This window comes from Orbicella faveolata, unplaced genomic scaffold (genome assembly GCF_042242905.1).
Source record: "Orbicella faveolata isolate gen_17 unplaced genomic scaffold, um_ofav_v1 contig_14, whole genome shotgun sequence".
Classification (NCBI taxonomy): domain Eukaryota; kingdom Metazoa; phylum Cnidaria; class Anthozoa; order Scleractinia; family Merulinidae; genus Orbicella; species Orbicella faveolata.
Window position 1 is genome coordinate 17,873,936 of NW_028301541.1, and position 16,065 is coordinate 17,890,000.

A 16,065-nucleotide genomic window follows, 5' to 3' on the forward strand; every position below is an offset into this window, starting at 1 on the left:
ACGGGATACCATATCAAAAAATAACTTAAATGAATCAGGCCATTATGAGGGATTAACTCTCTGACCCTTCCTCTTCCCTTGACAACAGCTAATTTGCTTTCCACAGTGACAAATCTCGGCCGGAGGGAGAGAGGGAAGTATGCATACGAGCCAAGTGACCCATCAGGCCGGAGCTTACTCCTGTTTCTGAAGCATGGAGTAATAAGGGATATTCCTACTCCCCCGGATGGAATTCTGCCCACTGCAGGGTTGCCCTTCCCCCTGCCTCCAGTGGTTATTTTGCCGGAACCAATTTGTACACCTGACTACATGGATGGAGAGAGGCAATGTGAGAGTAAAGTGTCCTGCACCCCCTCCTCCCGGTGGGGGGGGGGGGGTGGTCCTAAATGACAGCCAGACGGGAGTAATCGTCATTTCATATCGGGATTTCTATCCTAGTACCACTTGGTGAGTTACAATCTAAAGCAAGAGAAAATGAGATAGATCATGGTCTCTTGTCTAAAGCGATAACTGTTACATGTAAAATTATTCCTATGCCTCTCAGAGAATTAAGCTGAAAAAACTAAGAAAAGAACTCCTTGTTTTTCCTTGATTTGGTAACGCTCAATGATTAAAATGAATTCATGCGGTGCCCACAAAAAACGCGATTCTTGCAGCTTCTGGGGTTTCTTTCACCATTTTATTGACGATAAGGATCGTCAATAATATGGAAGTATCTTAATCTGTTCTCTTAGTCATTTACTTTTCATTGTGACTTTTTTGGTGGAGACATTAGTTATTAGACAGATGTAAACTTTAACAAGGTCTTGTATCCATTTCATTTGCACGAGCTTAATAAAAATTTTATCACGTTTTGTTCTTCCTTCAGACCATAGTTAATAGAGGGAAATGGTTATGAAACTCGACAAAGTTCTTTGTTGTATTTTTTTTTTTTCTCTTCTTTTGGCCTTGACCGTGCACAAAACACAATAGTTGTTTACTGCTGACCGTGGTAGTAACCATTAGAAACGTTTGGTCACGTAATTCATGCATAGTCTATGAACGCAAAACAAAAGATTGTGCACGGTCGTAGACCTTCCAAAATAAATCTGGGCTTTTTTGTTTTCTCCTTTGATGTTTGTTGGGCTTCAGAACCCCTCTATTAACTATGTTCAAACGAGTTTTCATCCATTTTCAACATTTTACACACAAATACATCTTAATTCTTTGCTGCCTATCAGCTAGAGGAACACTCAATTTTTACTTATAAGACTTCTTGGCATAACATGTAATAACTTAACTACTCAACCATATTAATTTCTCTTGTGAAATTCTATAAACTCGATTACAGCCAATGTCGTTCCCAGAGCCCTCGCTCGTCCCGCGACGCTGACCATAAAAGCGAAGGTTCTGAGCATAGCAAGTATTAATCTTGAGCAAGCACTCTTGCTTTGAAAATAGAGTTGTACGTGTGTTCTTACTTTCAGCTGAAGTACACTAAGTATCATCGATCTCTTGGTAGGTAAACACCAAACAATTCTAGTTTTCGCTTTGTTAAGCCCAACTTGCAACTAGCCAGCTATCGAACGATTCTTGTTAAGTGAGTTACAATTAAGTCTAAAACTTACTGAAACTGAAAACCATGTAAATATATTTATAAATTCTGCTCTACAATGGTCTCTGGAAGTGGAAAACTTAAAATGACAACTCCCGGTAAAATGTTGAAAATTAATAGCTGGAGACACAACTCATCTCGTACCCAGACTTCGGTCTGTCTCAGTCTCCCTAAAGCCTGCCCGTAGATTAGAAGATCTGGGTTCAATACTACAACTGATCTTCATTGTTTAAATGCTGATGAAATCTCACCGAGAAAACGGTCACCCCAAAACGCAGACCATGCAGACTGCAGACCGTGCAGACCATGCAGACTGTGCAGACTGAGTACTTTTTTTCTAACATTTGACTCACTTTTTTCGCTTCTAATGACGAAATAGCGTTCAATATGTCCTATAATGTTTGCTATTTATTCACAGGCGGCACAAACGCAGCATCTGACTGTTGCTTCACGCGTTTAATTAACTTTCTATGGGAAATTCCCTTTACTGGTCCTAAATATACTAATATCAAGCATAAAAGTAAACTTCCATACATTCTGGGCGCAAATTGTGTCAATTTTTGACGGGTTTGTGGTTTTATTTATTTTGTCCAATTTGTTGGGTTTTTTTTCCATTTTCTTAGTCTTCGTTCTCCTCTTAACTGATTCATGAAACAAAGCAAGGACGGTGACTCTAATTAAGCAACCGTGTCCCACTAATCACTTCTTTTTCTTCACAAAGTACAGAATTGCCATTAGACTAAGAATATTCCCTGTTTCGCTTAGTTGAACATGACCGTAAGTAAACCTCAACGACAAAAATGCTCGCCTGAAATTTTTTCCTCAAGGTTTTCTTATGCGTCACGCACGATGAACTAAGCAAAAGAGGGACCACTCGCAGTTTAAATCGCCATGAAAACAAAACTGCCATAAGGACAGATAAATTAACCATCGCATCAACTCATTACAGCAATCATACTGCGCTGAGAATTTCAAATGCTATTTGGTTTTCTGTGATCTTTCCATGCGCTAGGCTTTTTTGGCGTGATCGCAGTCACACTCCAACAGCCACTTGGAATTGCATTTTGTATCTGATACCAAGAGTAGAAAATGCACATGTTACGTGTCACATCACATTAAAAGTGAAGCTTATTTCTACATTTTAAAATAGCTTTACTTAAGCATATTTAGGACTAAAGGGAGTTTCACTTGCAAAATCTTTAACACCTCAACAGCCACATACCACCGAGTTTGCGTTGTCTGTGGATGAACAGAACCAAAAAATATGCCAGTCAAAAGTAAATGCAAAAACAAGAATAAGAAAAAAAAGTACTCAGTCTCCATGGTCTGCACGGTCTGCGGTCTGCAGTCTGCAGTCTGCATGGTCTGCGTTTTGGGATGAGCGCCGAGAAAACGCGTAGGCCGGTAGACCCGACGACCCAATCTCGTTATATCCCGCGTGACTATTCCTTATTAGTATCACCCACGTAGTGGACTAATGCAAATCCTGCATTTTAATTGGCTACGCTACTAGAGGTCTATTAGCAATAGTCCTCGAGTAGCGAAATTGCCGCAATCGAGCGTGATGCTTTCTTTCGTTTTATTCCCAGATAAATATCTCTTCAACTTGCATTTGCTAACTTTATTATTGTCTTTTCTGTCCGACTAATTGGGTGATACTAAAGCAATTAGACCCTTCGCCCTCAAGGGCCACGGGTCAATAGCCCATGAGGCGAAGCCGAATGGGCTATTGACCCGTAGCCCTTGCGGGCTACGGGTCTAATTGTTAAATAATATCAAGTTTGTCTAGTACTCCTTTGGAGAGTTTCAGTACACAGCCAGTGAATAACTCTTCATCGTCTTCGGAGATCTTTTTCACTGGTATGGTTGTCTTCTCGATCCATTTGTCCTCTGTAGGGTCATAGCATTCAACACTCAACTCACTTCGCTTATAGACATTTATGCCACCCAGTACATAGAGTGTTCCCTTCAGACAAACCATAATGCCATCTTCGCGAGGAACTTTCAAACTTCCAATTAAGTGCCATTCGTTTGTCGAAATGTTAAACATCTCACATGTCTTCAAACACCAATACCAATTCTCCATCCCTCCGGCTACAAAAATCTTCCCTTCAGTTGCAACACCAAAAGTGCACACTCTCGCTTGTTGCATGCTTGCAATTTCCTCCCATTTGTTTTCTACAGTGTCAAATCTCTCAGCTTTCGAAGCGAAGTCATCCTCTAGCCTCCCACCACAAACATACAGATGATTGCCAGTCGCAACAACACAAGACCATAGCCTGCAGCCCTCATGAGATGACAAAACCGTCTGCCATGAACACCGCTCAACATTGAATCTTTTGATAGTGGATTTTTTGGATGATGTATCGATATCTATAGAATAGATTTCGCCTCTGACGACAGTCACCTGAGCAGGATCTTCTGTGGGCCACTCCAAATGATCCAGAGTAGACCAACAATCAAACACGGGATCATACCTCTCTGCCGTACCATCAGACGGGAAGGCGTACAACTGATCACGGTGGTTTACCATTTGAGTGAAGTCGTTTCTCTTTGACAGCGCTGTAGGCGCCAGAATTTGTGACATTTGTTCATGCTTCTTGCTTCGTGTTTGGTGTTAAGTTTTGCGTAATTAGTTTCTTTTGTTTTGTGCCCTTTTTGTATATGTTATGTTCATTTGCATACTCTATAAGTTCGGTTTGTATGGCGCGTTTTCAGGGTCAAAATTAAAAACTAACTTTTCCACCTTTCCTTACCTGCTAAGTAAAATGTCTGTCATTTCCTGTCTTTGAAATTAGACAGTACGCATCTCTTTTGACCTCCAAAACAATACATTCCGCGTTTCCTGAATACTAAAATCATAACATCCGGCATATTTTGATATTTGAACAAAATTCTCCGCGTTTCCTGACTTCTCTCGAATTTTAAGTCCGGCATGTTCTGACTTTCAATGTAATTAGTTACCAAATACCGTACTACTTAGTTTAAACATCTCAACTAAACATCCCATGCCGGCACCTGACAAGCCATTTAGTTCATAATGAAATCTCGCTGCTGAGCCGACATTCTGATTTGCTGTGGCCATATAGTATATGGAAGACCGGGAAGTCTCCAGGACGCCTCTGGGGAGTTTCCGGGAAGCCTCGAAATTTAGTAGTTCGAAATAAATCTCTTCTTTAATACATCTTTCTTTGTCTAGTATCTGAGTTACTCGCTCGTTCGCTCGTTAGATTTTTAGGGTTTAGTTTTTCCCTATACGGACCCCCCAGCCGGCCAATATACAATTTTAAGTAAAAAATGAGTCAATTTCAGTGGAGTTCAGTCTCTGATCGTTACTGTATTTGAGAGAATTTCTGTGGAATACACTTAACGAATTTCCCCGCTATCTGCTACTCAATTTACGGTAGAAAACTCTGATTTCGAGTGATTCGCAAGAAATTCCACACCGGAAAAACACTTTCGGAGAACCTAGCTGGTGAACTAAATGGAACTAACATATAGTAGTTCGAAATAAATCTATTCTTTAATACATCTTTCTTTGTCTAGTATCTGAGTTACTCGCTCGTTCGCCCGTTAGATTTTTTACGAATGGTTTGTAAACGGCGCGTAAGGCAATTCAATGACGAAGTTGCGTAAACAAACCCACTTTTAAGCCAATTTACCGCAAAAGCAAAGATAAACATGTTATTGTCCGGCTTAGGGTCGGTCCGTATAGGGAAAAACTGTGACCTTGCGCTTGAAAAGCCCAAGGTCACAATTTTTGGGCTTGAAAAGCATTTTCAAGACCTCGGTCACAGTTTTTCCCTATACGGACCCCCAAGCCGGCCAATAACATATATAACTCAATTTTTTTTTTGTTCAAACAACCAATCCCCTCGCTCGTCCCATGACGCTGACCGTAAAAGCGAAGGCTCTGGGCATCATGGAAAGTAATGTTTCGAGCAAGCACTCTTGATTTGAAAAAACGTTTTTCACTTCCCTTCACTTCCCATTTTTGTTACGTGAGCGTTGATTACATCTAAACATACAGAAAACTATGTAAATATGTTCATAAGTTCCACTGAACGTCAGTCGTGGGAAATGGGAGAATTGAAATGAAACTGAGCTGTTCCACTGTAGATATCACTTACAAATGATCTAATGTCGTACCCAGATCTCATTCTGACGCGGTGAAGATCTGGATTCCAGACCACAGCTAGCCTGCAATGCAGGCGTATCTTGGCGGGCGTTATTCATATTAAATCAATACAGCTTCAATACAGGGAAGTATTCAAAACTAAACTAAATGGCAATTAACACTGGCAAAGGTATCCCATCTGTTTCACCTGCTCGGTTGACATAAGTTACAAGTAAAATGATAAAAATAATAAAATTAGCTTGCGGCGAATCTACTCGATCGCGAACTAATACCGCTATAGTCCGTGAACACACGGAAAACGCTTGCACTACAGTCTAGACCACAACTGATCTCGAAAAGGTCAATTGTCCATCAGTGTTGATGAATAACAACCAAGAAAACGCTTAGGCCAATGGAGGAAACCTTCCCTCGCATAAACGGCAAAACATTAAAAACAGTGGATCTCATTCTCTCCTTCAAAACCCGCTCTTGTTTTTGTTTGTTTGTTTGTTTGTGTTTTTTTTTTCCACTTTTCCCAGGCATCGTCTCGTTTTCCACAAAATCTGAAAGTCAAGAGCTAGCTACTATTTTCGAAGTCCAGTTAGTTCGAAAGGAAGAGTCATTTCAATTACAACAGTACTAAACATTTGCAAAATTATTTCTTGACAACGTCAAGTTTGTCTAGTACTCCCTTGGAGAGTTTCAGTACACAGCCGGTGAATGTATCTTTATTGTCTTCGGAGATCATTTTCACTGGTATGGTTGTCTTGTCGATCCACTTGCCCTCTGAAGTGTCATAACATTGAACAATCAAGCCACTTCCCCCATAGCTAGATGTGCCACCCAGCACATAGAGTGTTCCCTTCAGACACACCATACTGCCATATGCGCGTGGAACTTTCAAACTTCCAATTAACTGCCATTCGTTTGTCGAAATATTAAACATCTCACACGTTTTGAGATGCGATCTCCAATTCTCCCTCCCTCCGGCTACAAAGATCTTCCCTTCAGTTGCCACACCAAAAGCGTACCCTCTCTTTTGTCGCAATTTCCTCCCATTTGTTTTCTACAGCGTCGAATCTCTCAGCTTTAGCAAAGAAGCCATCCTCTGTTATCCCGCCACAAACATACAGATGATTGCCAGCAGCAACGACACAAGAATCTTCCCTGCAGCCCTCATGAGATGACAAAAGCGTCTGCCATGAAAACCGCTCAACATCGTATCTTTTGACTGCGGATTTTTTAGTTGATGTGTTGACCTCTATCGCGTATATTTCGCCTCTAACGACAGTCACCTTAGCAGACCGTGCAGTGGACAAGTCTAAACTAGACCAGCCGTTAAAAGTAGGATCATACCTCTCTGCCTTACTAAATGAAGGAAAGACGTACAACTGATCGCGAAAGCTTATCATATCAGTTAGATGTCTTCTCTCTGTCAGCCCGTCTGCTAAACGCTTCCACTCGTCTTTCTCTGGGAGATAACACAAAGTGTATTTCCCTCCACAAGCAGCAATGGCGCGGGTTTCAAGCCCTTTTCTCGGGGACTGTGGCAGATCTCCTTCACATGTAAACCTAGTCAGCTTTACCGCATCTGCAATTAACTTTAAACAATCAGAATTCTCTCGCACAAGTTCGTTTGTCACGACATCGATTAAAAAGTCACGCGATAGGAAAGCTAGTCGCACGTGACGAAGCAATTGTTCAAACGATGCTTTTCGCTCGCTTTTGTTTTGTTCGATCCACTTTAATACGATCTTCAACACATCTGCTTCAACAGCAACTGAAATTTCGTCACTTGAAATCTACCTCTCGACTTCTTTAACTGTCAAGTTTAAGAATTCATCCATTTCTGACACAGATGCAAAGTTCGCGTGGATGAACTGTATGCTGTTAGTGATCAGTTCGTCGCACTGGTATTTCTCAGCGAAATAAAAAGTTGAAATGCAGTTTGATTCAGACATCTGTCGTTCTAGAAATCGCCTGGAGACTGTTTTCAAACCTGGAATGAGAAGATAGTTCGCTGCAGCGATAAGATCTTCGCAATAATTCTCTTCAGTTACCTCGAGACTTCCTGTGTAGATGAACTCCAAAACATCTTCCATTACAGCACCCGAGATCTCTTCAAACCGAACAATCCCCTCTCGATTCTCTTTCATGTCGCTCTGAAGAAGCTTAGAGAAGAACGGGCTTGCTGCAGAAAGCACATTTCTATGAGCTTTGAATTCTTTGTCATCTTTCGTCACCAAAGTTACGTCGCATAAATGATCTTGTCTTCGCAGCATGTTAAGCCGCTTCACTAATTCCACACAGAATGCAGCTTGTTCCGCATCAGAGATTGGTTGCAGATCTTCCATCTATTCCAGAAGAGAAACTTATTTCTGTGGAATATATACAGATTTCTTTAGAACCGTTTAGATGTCCTCAAATAGCTTTAAGAAATCACGACCGGTCAAGACTGAAGGCTAGAACATGAAGTCGAAAACGAAACTCTCTTTTTTTAGGGAAGAATATGGGGACACTGTGAGCGAAATGACGTCATTGTGCGACGACTGGAGAGATTGGACTGGACTGGACTAAAATGGACTGAGCTTGAAAAACACGGACTTACAAGACGAGGGCTAGTAAAAATCGCGCACTTGTAAAACGAAGACCTGTAAAACGGAGACTTGAAAAACGAAGACTAGTAAAACGAGAACTTGTAAAACCAGGACTTGTAATACGAAGACTAGTAAAACGGCAGACTTGCAAAAAGAAACGAGGAATTGTAAAACTTGAATTAGTATAACTTGCGAACTTGTTAAACGAGGACTTGAAAACGCAGACCATATAAACAAGGAGTTGTAAAACGAGGACTAGTGAAAATCGAAGGCTTACAAAAAGCACTAAAATGATAATCAAATGTAACAAAAGCAGAAACATATACCGAAATACTAAGAGCCACTGGTAACATTAGATCCTTTCATGTCATCTCGTCTTTTTTGATTCATAATCTTGCAGACTGTACAGTGCTCGTTAAGTAAACCAAACTACTTTGTTAGTAAAGTATTCCCCATTCCATGTCTTCCGTACATTCAGAACAATTTCCCGCTGCTTCCTCTTGTGTTTTTCAGACTCCCGGCCGAGATAAAAAAAAAAAAAAGAAAACATGGCTTACCACCTTAACACGTGTTTCCTCCATAAAGAAAACTTTTTTCATTACAATTAGTAATTTGGTATTACTACTGTTATTACATTTTTGCCAGACTTGTTCATTCTGATCATCACACTGTCGATCAGCGAAGCAAAAATTACACTTAATGTAACACGTAACAGATCACTCTTAAGGTTACAGTATACCTTCAGGGGTGTCTCGCGCGCAAGCGATGTAGCGCGTGCAGTTTAAGCTGTAGATACCTAAAACCCTATATCAAATTAAAGCTTATGGGGCTGGCTATCAAACTATACCAAGAATTTTGAAAGAAAATGAATTGTCGAATTTTTCACGACCACTAAATGCGAGCGCCCGAATCACCTTTCGAAAGCTACAAGTCAAAGCGAATTTCGTTTTTCGCCAATTTAATTTTTTCCTCGGTTTCAGGGCCCAAAGCGCTTAAAAAACGTGTCTGCGTTTTGGCATATTCAATTGCAGTAAAAAGTTACAGAACATTTTCGAAATAGGATTAAAAAAATGTGGAGTGATCGTACAAAAATCGCTCTCGAAGAAAAAGTATTTCGAAATTAACAATTCCCAGACACGCTTTTGTAGTTTATATGTTAAACTAGCCACTGTCCAAATTTAAGAGCAATTGAACAAATTCCCTTTGAGTTATAACTCTTTAAAGTGTCTGCTTCAAGTGAAAAAATTTATTCGAGAAAACAGCGCTAAGAAACATTTTATGCTGCGTAAACAAACTCCGCCCACAAACACCTTCACCTGGGTTCTCAGATAACTAAGCCAATCAGTGCAGGGAAAGTTTACTACCGTTAACCTCCTGGTGAAATTTACGCGCGAATCTCTAAAAAACTCTTGTGTTCCGCAATGCGCTCAAGGAACCGAAGGTAGAGAGATAATTTTTCTGTAGCTCGGTTTTTCTTGAAGCTGGTCTGGCAAAATGGAGAAGACTAAAAAGGATACGAACGCTAGAGTGGCTGAGCGAAGGAAACAAACAAAAGAAAGCGCGGAGAGCAACTGTGTGTGGGCAGCTGTGCATGGATAATATTTCAAATGGTCTCAATGAGTCCGACGATTCGTCGATATCGGACTCATCAGAAGAGTCTCTGTCACCATCCCTGTTATTGCTGTCAAGTTCCGAAATTTTTACAGAACCTTTCTTTTCTCTTACCACGAATATTTGCCCGCCTTATACGATAACTATAGCTTCATCCGCGTGGCGAACTTTCGCTTCTTCACTCATTGATGTATTTTCATTCGTTCTTCGCTGTTTTCGCTTTTTCGAACTAGTCCATGGTTTAAACGTGGTCTATGTTTACTTATAACTTAATAGAGACACGCCTAATACCAAAGATGCTGGGTAGTCAGAACAACAATGCTGATCAACTGAGTAGTCAATTCGTGACATCCATATAGGTAATTCCCGCGAAAATCGTCTCGGTTGATTGCATACGCGCTATAGGGCTGTCAATCAAGAGGTAAACTTTTACTTCCGGTGAAAACGTAAAACCGCCATTTCTCCGCCAATATTTAGCCTTTTTCAAATTTTTTTTCAGAAATTAGAGATTATTCTTCGACCACTATTTTGACCCAAAAATCCAAATTTGAAGAAAATTGCCGACCCGAAGGTATACTGTAACCTAAATTGGTTTGTCGCTCTGGGTTTTCGTCAATCGCAATCTTATATCATTAAGTAATTCGTCAAACAATTTTTATTATTATCATTATCATTATCATTATCATTATCATTATCATTATCATTGTCATTGTCATTATCATTATCACTATTGTTATTATTATTATTACTATTATTATTTTATTTAAAGAAACAGTCGTACAGTACTAAACTTACAATACATTACTCTACTTACATTACTCAACATCTCGGCTCTACTTATTATATTACTGTAGTTATTGGATTAATCACTAGTAATCTCTAATACTTATTTTTACTTATACTAACCGTCACTTACTAATAGTCACTTACAGCGTTACTTACAATTACATTGGTAACGGTCACTTACTAACAATCACTTAGAGCGTTACTTACAATTACATTGGTAACGGTCACTTACTAACAATCACTTAGAGCGTTACTTACAATTACACTGGTAACGGTCACTTACTAACAATCACTTAGAGCGTTACTTACAATTACATTGCTAACGGTCACTTACTAATAGTCACTTACAGCATTACTTACATTACATTGTTAAACAAAACATCACTTGCATTACAATACAAAGCTGACAATTCACTAATTGAGCTTACCTGCCTACTTAAAATTACTTGAAGTACTGCTTTACAAAACCACACCTTAGTTACTTTCTACTAACACTACAAAGTAGATTTAGAGACAGTGCTGGTAGAAAAAAGATAAGATTTTGGGCTTTTGATTTAATGTGTCTGTCCATTGGCTAGTTAAGTCAGATTAGAGCTTCGCAAGAAAATCTGTGACTTAGGGAAGAGCGCATTTCTCTATTTGCCATTGTAATATAGCTTTTCTTTGAAATTCCTGCATGTTTGGTTTCTTGTCCAAACATTTACAGGCGTAAATGTATTGTGTTAGAATAATGACGAAAAGGTGTAGTCTGTGTCTTGGGTAGTCCGTTAGATGAGTTACACGGGGGATGTCCTTAAAGGTTACTTGTTTATTTGAAAGTGTAATATCGCTGTCATTTTCATCGTTGAACCATGATATGGCTTTTGAGTAAAAGGATGTTGTCACGGTACAGTCCAGAAATGTATGTTCTATAGAGTCTGGTCGGAGACAAAGAGTATACGCTTCATTCTCAACTAGTCTGAATTTGAAGAGCTCCTTTTTGGTCATTATTATTCTGTGCAGAATCCTGGACTAGAATTGTCTCAATTTATTATCCTTTGTGGATTTATATATAAACGAATATTTTTTCCCAATCTCTGAAATAATCAGGGAAATTGTTTTTCCTGGTTTTAATACCAGTAGGCTCGGTGATACAGTTCCCAGTGAGAATTTTATAGTAGTCTTTGCAGCGCATTTAAGCTAAATCTAGGGTAGCAGTCACCAAAGAAGACAGTTTAGCTGTGTTTAACAATTCTTGCGCGGGTACTTCAATTGTGGCAGCTTTCTTTTTTAAGTCCGATGGAATAGCAGCAATTGTACTAAACGTAGTGAAGAAAATTTTGTTTTGATTTTAAACTTGTTTTGGAATTCTTCAATTGTTAAAAAATTCCCTTCCGCATTTAGGACATCTTGTACATAAAGAATTTTCCGTTTAAACCAGGATCTCCAAAAGACGGAATAATTTTCAATGGTTATAGCCTTATTGTTCCACAGTAAGGCCCAGTTCAAACGTCGTGCTTCTGCTGTGCCGAACTAAATTCAGGAATTAAGTTCGACAAAAGCACGGCAGAAGCACGGCGTCTGAATCAAACTTTTTAATTAAGTTCAGCAAGTAATTAAGTTCGACAAGCTCTGCCGTGCTACACGACTCTGGCACGGCAGTGATTCAAACGTCGTGCTTCTGCCGCGCTAAACAAAAATCATAAATTATATTAATGTTTTTGGCGAGATTGCGTTTCCACGGGGAATTAGTACGACAATTGTTACGAGGCATCAGTATATCCTGAATTTAGTTCGACTCTGGCACGACGTCTGAATCAGAGTTGTTTTCCTACTGTGCTACAGTGGAACCTAATTGCAATTTAGTTCGGCACGGCAGAAGCACGACGTCTGAACTGAGCCTAAGGATTCGCCGTAGGGAAATACATTGGTCTTTGTTTTTAAATTCTTGGAAATATTGTAGCAGTTCTCGATGGGAATTAGGTGAACATTTGTTTATGGATACAGTATTATCGGTTGCATTTGAGAAAAAACTGGAGGACGCCGTAGTCTGAAAAATAGCAATTCGGGATTACTTTCCATGAGTCATGGGTATCTCCTAGTAACCTACTTATCCATGCTAAGCGTGAGGATTTCACCATTGTGGCAAAATTAATAAAATTTAGTCCCCCTTCCGCCAGAGGCTGATATATAACCACTCTCTTTATTTTATCTGTTTTGTTTTTTTCCACAGGAAAGAGAAGAATTGTGTTTGAAACAATTTTGATAACTGCATTTGGAACCGAAAGTCAAGGTGTTGCGTAAACTAATTGGGATACACCTAACGTTTTAGCTTCAAACAGTTTACATTTCGACCATTAATCGCTTCAATGTTCCCTATGGATAACTTAACAAAACAATTATTAACCGTGCGATTTCCGTACATGTTTGACAGAGCACAAGAGGAGACTCGGGCATGGAGTGCTAATGAAATCAACTGAGAAAACGTCTACGCCGGTAGAGGAGAACGTTTTGCCTCGCGAATATGAGCAGACGTAAAGGATAATGGATTTCGTTTCTCTTCCCGACGACCCGATCTCGTTTTTTCCTTCTTGACTATTCCTTAATAACATTAAGTTTGTCTAGTACTCCTTTCGAGAGTTTCAGAACACAGCCCGTGAATGTATCATTATTGTCTTTACAGATCATTTTCACTGGTATGGTAGTCTTCTCGATCCACTTGTCCTCTGTAGGGTCATAGCATTCAACATTCAAGTCACTTCGCCCATAGATATTTGTGCCACCCAGTACATAGAGTGTTCCCTTCAGACAAACCATACTGCCATCTTCGCGAGGAACTTTCAAACTTCCAATTAACTGCCATTCGTTTGTCGAAATGTTAAACATCTCACATGTTTCCAAATACAATTCCAAATTTTCCCTACCTCCGGCTATAAAAATCTTCCCTTCAGTTGCCACACCAAAAGCCCACCCTCTCTTTTGTCGCATGTTTGCGATTTCCTCCCATTTGTTTTCTACAGTGTCAAATCTCTCAGCTTTCGTAACAAAGTCATCCTCTGGCATCCCGCCACAAACATACAGATGATTACCAGCGGCAACAACACAAGAATGGTCCCTGCAGCCCTCGTGAGATGACAAAACCGTCTGCCATAAACACCGCTCAACATTGAATCTTTTGATGGTGGATTTTCTGGATGATGTATCGGACTCTATAGAATAGAATTCGCCTCTGATGACAGTCACCTTAGCAGTATCTTCCATGGGCCACTCCAAATGATCCATAGTAGACCAACAATCAAACACGGGATCATACCTCTCTGCTTCGCCATCAAATGGAAAGGCGTACAACTGATCACGGTGGTTTATCATTTGAGTGTGGTCGTCTATCTCTGTCAGCCCGTCAGCTAAACGCTTCCACTCGTCTTTCTCTGGGAGATAACACAAAGTGTATTTCCCTCCACAGGCAACAATGGCACGGGTTTCAAGTCCTTTTCTCGGCGACTGCGGAAAATTTTCTTTACTTGTAAGACCAGACAGCTTTACAGCTTTGGAGATCAGCTTGAAACAATCACCATTCTCTTCTACGAGCTCGTTTGTCATGACATCAAATAAAAAGTCACGCGATAGGAAAGCTAGTCGAACGTGACGAAACAATTCTTCAAACGATGCTTTTCGCTCGCTTTTGTCTTGTTCGATCCACTTTAATACGATCTTAAACACATCTGCTTCAACTGCAACAGAAATTTCGTCACTTGATATCCACCTCTCCACTTCTGTAGCCTCCAAGTTTAAAAATTCATCCATTTCTGCCACAGATGCAAAGTTCGCGTGGATGAACTTTCTGGTGTTGGTGATCAGTTCGTCGCATTGATATTTCTCAGCGAAATAAAATGTTGAAATGCAATTGGATTCAGACATTTGTCGTTCTAAAACTCGCCCGGAAACTGTTTTCAACCCCGGAATGAGAAGATAGTTCGCTGCAGCTATAAGATCTTCGCAATAATTCTCTTCAGTTACCTCGACATTTCCTGTGTAGATGAACTCCAAAACATCTTCCATTATAGCACCCGAAATCTCTTCAAACCGAACAATCCCTTCTCGATTCTCTTTCATGTCGCTCTGAAGAAGCTTGGAGAAGAACGGGCTTGCTGCAGAAAGCACATTTCTATGAGCTTTGAATTCTTTGTCATCTTTCGTCATCAAAGTTACGTCGCATAAATGATCTTGTCTTCGCAACATGTTAAGCCGCTTCGCCAATTCTACACAGAAAGCAGCTTGCTCCGCATCAGAGATTGGTGGCAGATCTTCCATATTCCACACAATAAGACTTATTTTTGTAAATTACAGATTGCTTTAGCCTCAAATAGCTCTACGAAATCAGTCACGACCGAATATACAATTGAAAGCGGACCTGTTTAGAAGAGGACACTAGAAGAGCGACATGACGTCATCGAGTGAGGAAAAATAGATAGAGTGAACTGGACTGGACTTGTCAAACGTGGACTTGCAAAACACTGTAGACTCATAGAGCGCAGCCTGCAAAAACGCAGACTAGCAAAACGCAGTTAAGTATTTTTCTTACCTTATTACTTGAAATTTTCGCGACACGTTAATTTCGCGATTTTGAGGTTCGCATATTTCGCGACACCTTAATTTCGCGATTTCGCGAAAATTTTGTATTTTGACTCACTTTAATTTCGCGTTTTTGAGTGAGACACACTATATTTCTTTGTCAATGTTATTTAAGGTGTCCCTGAATTTGATCAAACAACTTAATCAACAACGTCCAAATAAACAGAAACGCATCTGATTATGTAAACAGTAACAAGAAAGATGTTCTCACAGTGTCTACAAGGCAATTGAAAGGTTTAAGCAACTAGTGGAACAGCACTACAAGGAGCCAGTAAATGGACAGTTTGAGGATTGTACAAAAGAAGTGCTACCTGGAGTGGAGACGGAAAGCAGTAGTGATGAAGAGGACCAGAACATTACCACAGAATAGTTCAATATGATTGTTATAAACGTGTGTAATGGTAATAAATCGCTTTTTTAATTATTGACGTAATGTGAGTCACTTAATTTTCGCATCATGTTAATTTCGCGACATTTAATTTTCGCGTCACTTAAATTTCGCGATTTTTTTCAAATCGCGAAATTCGCGAAATTAACGTGTCGCGAAAATTTCATGTAATAAAGTAATTGAGAGGATCATCTCCCATCCAAAGAGTGAAATGTATTTAATATAATTCCTAACAGAATCAAAGTGGCTATGAGGCACGCCACTTAGAAAATGTCACGTCTTGAATCATGATTCTAGAGTTCATACAGCTCATCAATTTTGTGATTTTCAATATCTCCTCAGTTTTCGGGCAATCAAGTAT

At 39.9% G+C, this 16,065-nt stretch overlaps 2 protein-coding genes and 1 pseudogene across 2 annotated transcripts; all 3 read right to left on the reverse strand.

Moving 5' to 3' along the window:
- Positions 1 to 1,607: 1,607 nt before the first annotated feature.
- On the reverse strand, positions 1,608 to 4,181 carry LOC149114352 (uncharacterized). Its single transcript, XM_089286060.1, has one exon. It carries the CDS (start codon positions 4,179 to 4,181, stop codon positions 3,360 to 3,362), a length of 822 nt encoding a protein of 273 aa, XP_089142186.1. The 3' UTR covers positions 1,608 to 3,359.
- A 2,040-nt stretch (positions 4,182 to 6,221) lies between these two features.
- On the reverse strand, positions 6,222 to 8,065 carry LOC149114353 (kelch-like protein 11; annotated as a pseudogene).
- A 4,805-nt stretch (positions 8,066 to 12,870) lies between these two features.
- LOC149114354 (kelch-like protein 11) lies at positions 12,871 to 15,108 on the reverse strand. Its single transcript, XM_089286815.1, has one exon. It carries the CDS (start codon positions 14,993 to 14,995, stop codon positions 13,280 to 13,282), a length of 1,716 nt encoding a protein of 571 aa, XP_089142941.1. The 5' UTR covers positions 14,996 to 15,108; the 3' UTR covers positions 12,871 to 13,279.
- Positions 15,109 to 16,065: the final 957 nt, after the last annotated feature.

Bases quoted from the DNA above. Each gene is read 5' to 3' on its own strand.
- LOC149114352 (XM_089286060.1), bottom strand. From the start codon at position 4,181: ATGTCACAAATTCTGGCGCCTACAGCGCTGTCAAAGAGAAACGACTTC.
- LOC149114354 (XM_089286815.1), bottom strand. From the start codon at position 14,995: ATGGAAGATCTGCCACCAATCTCTGATGCGGAGCAAGCTGCTTTCTGT.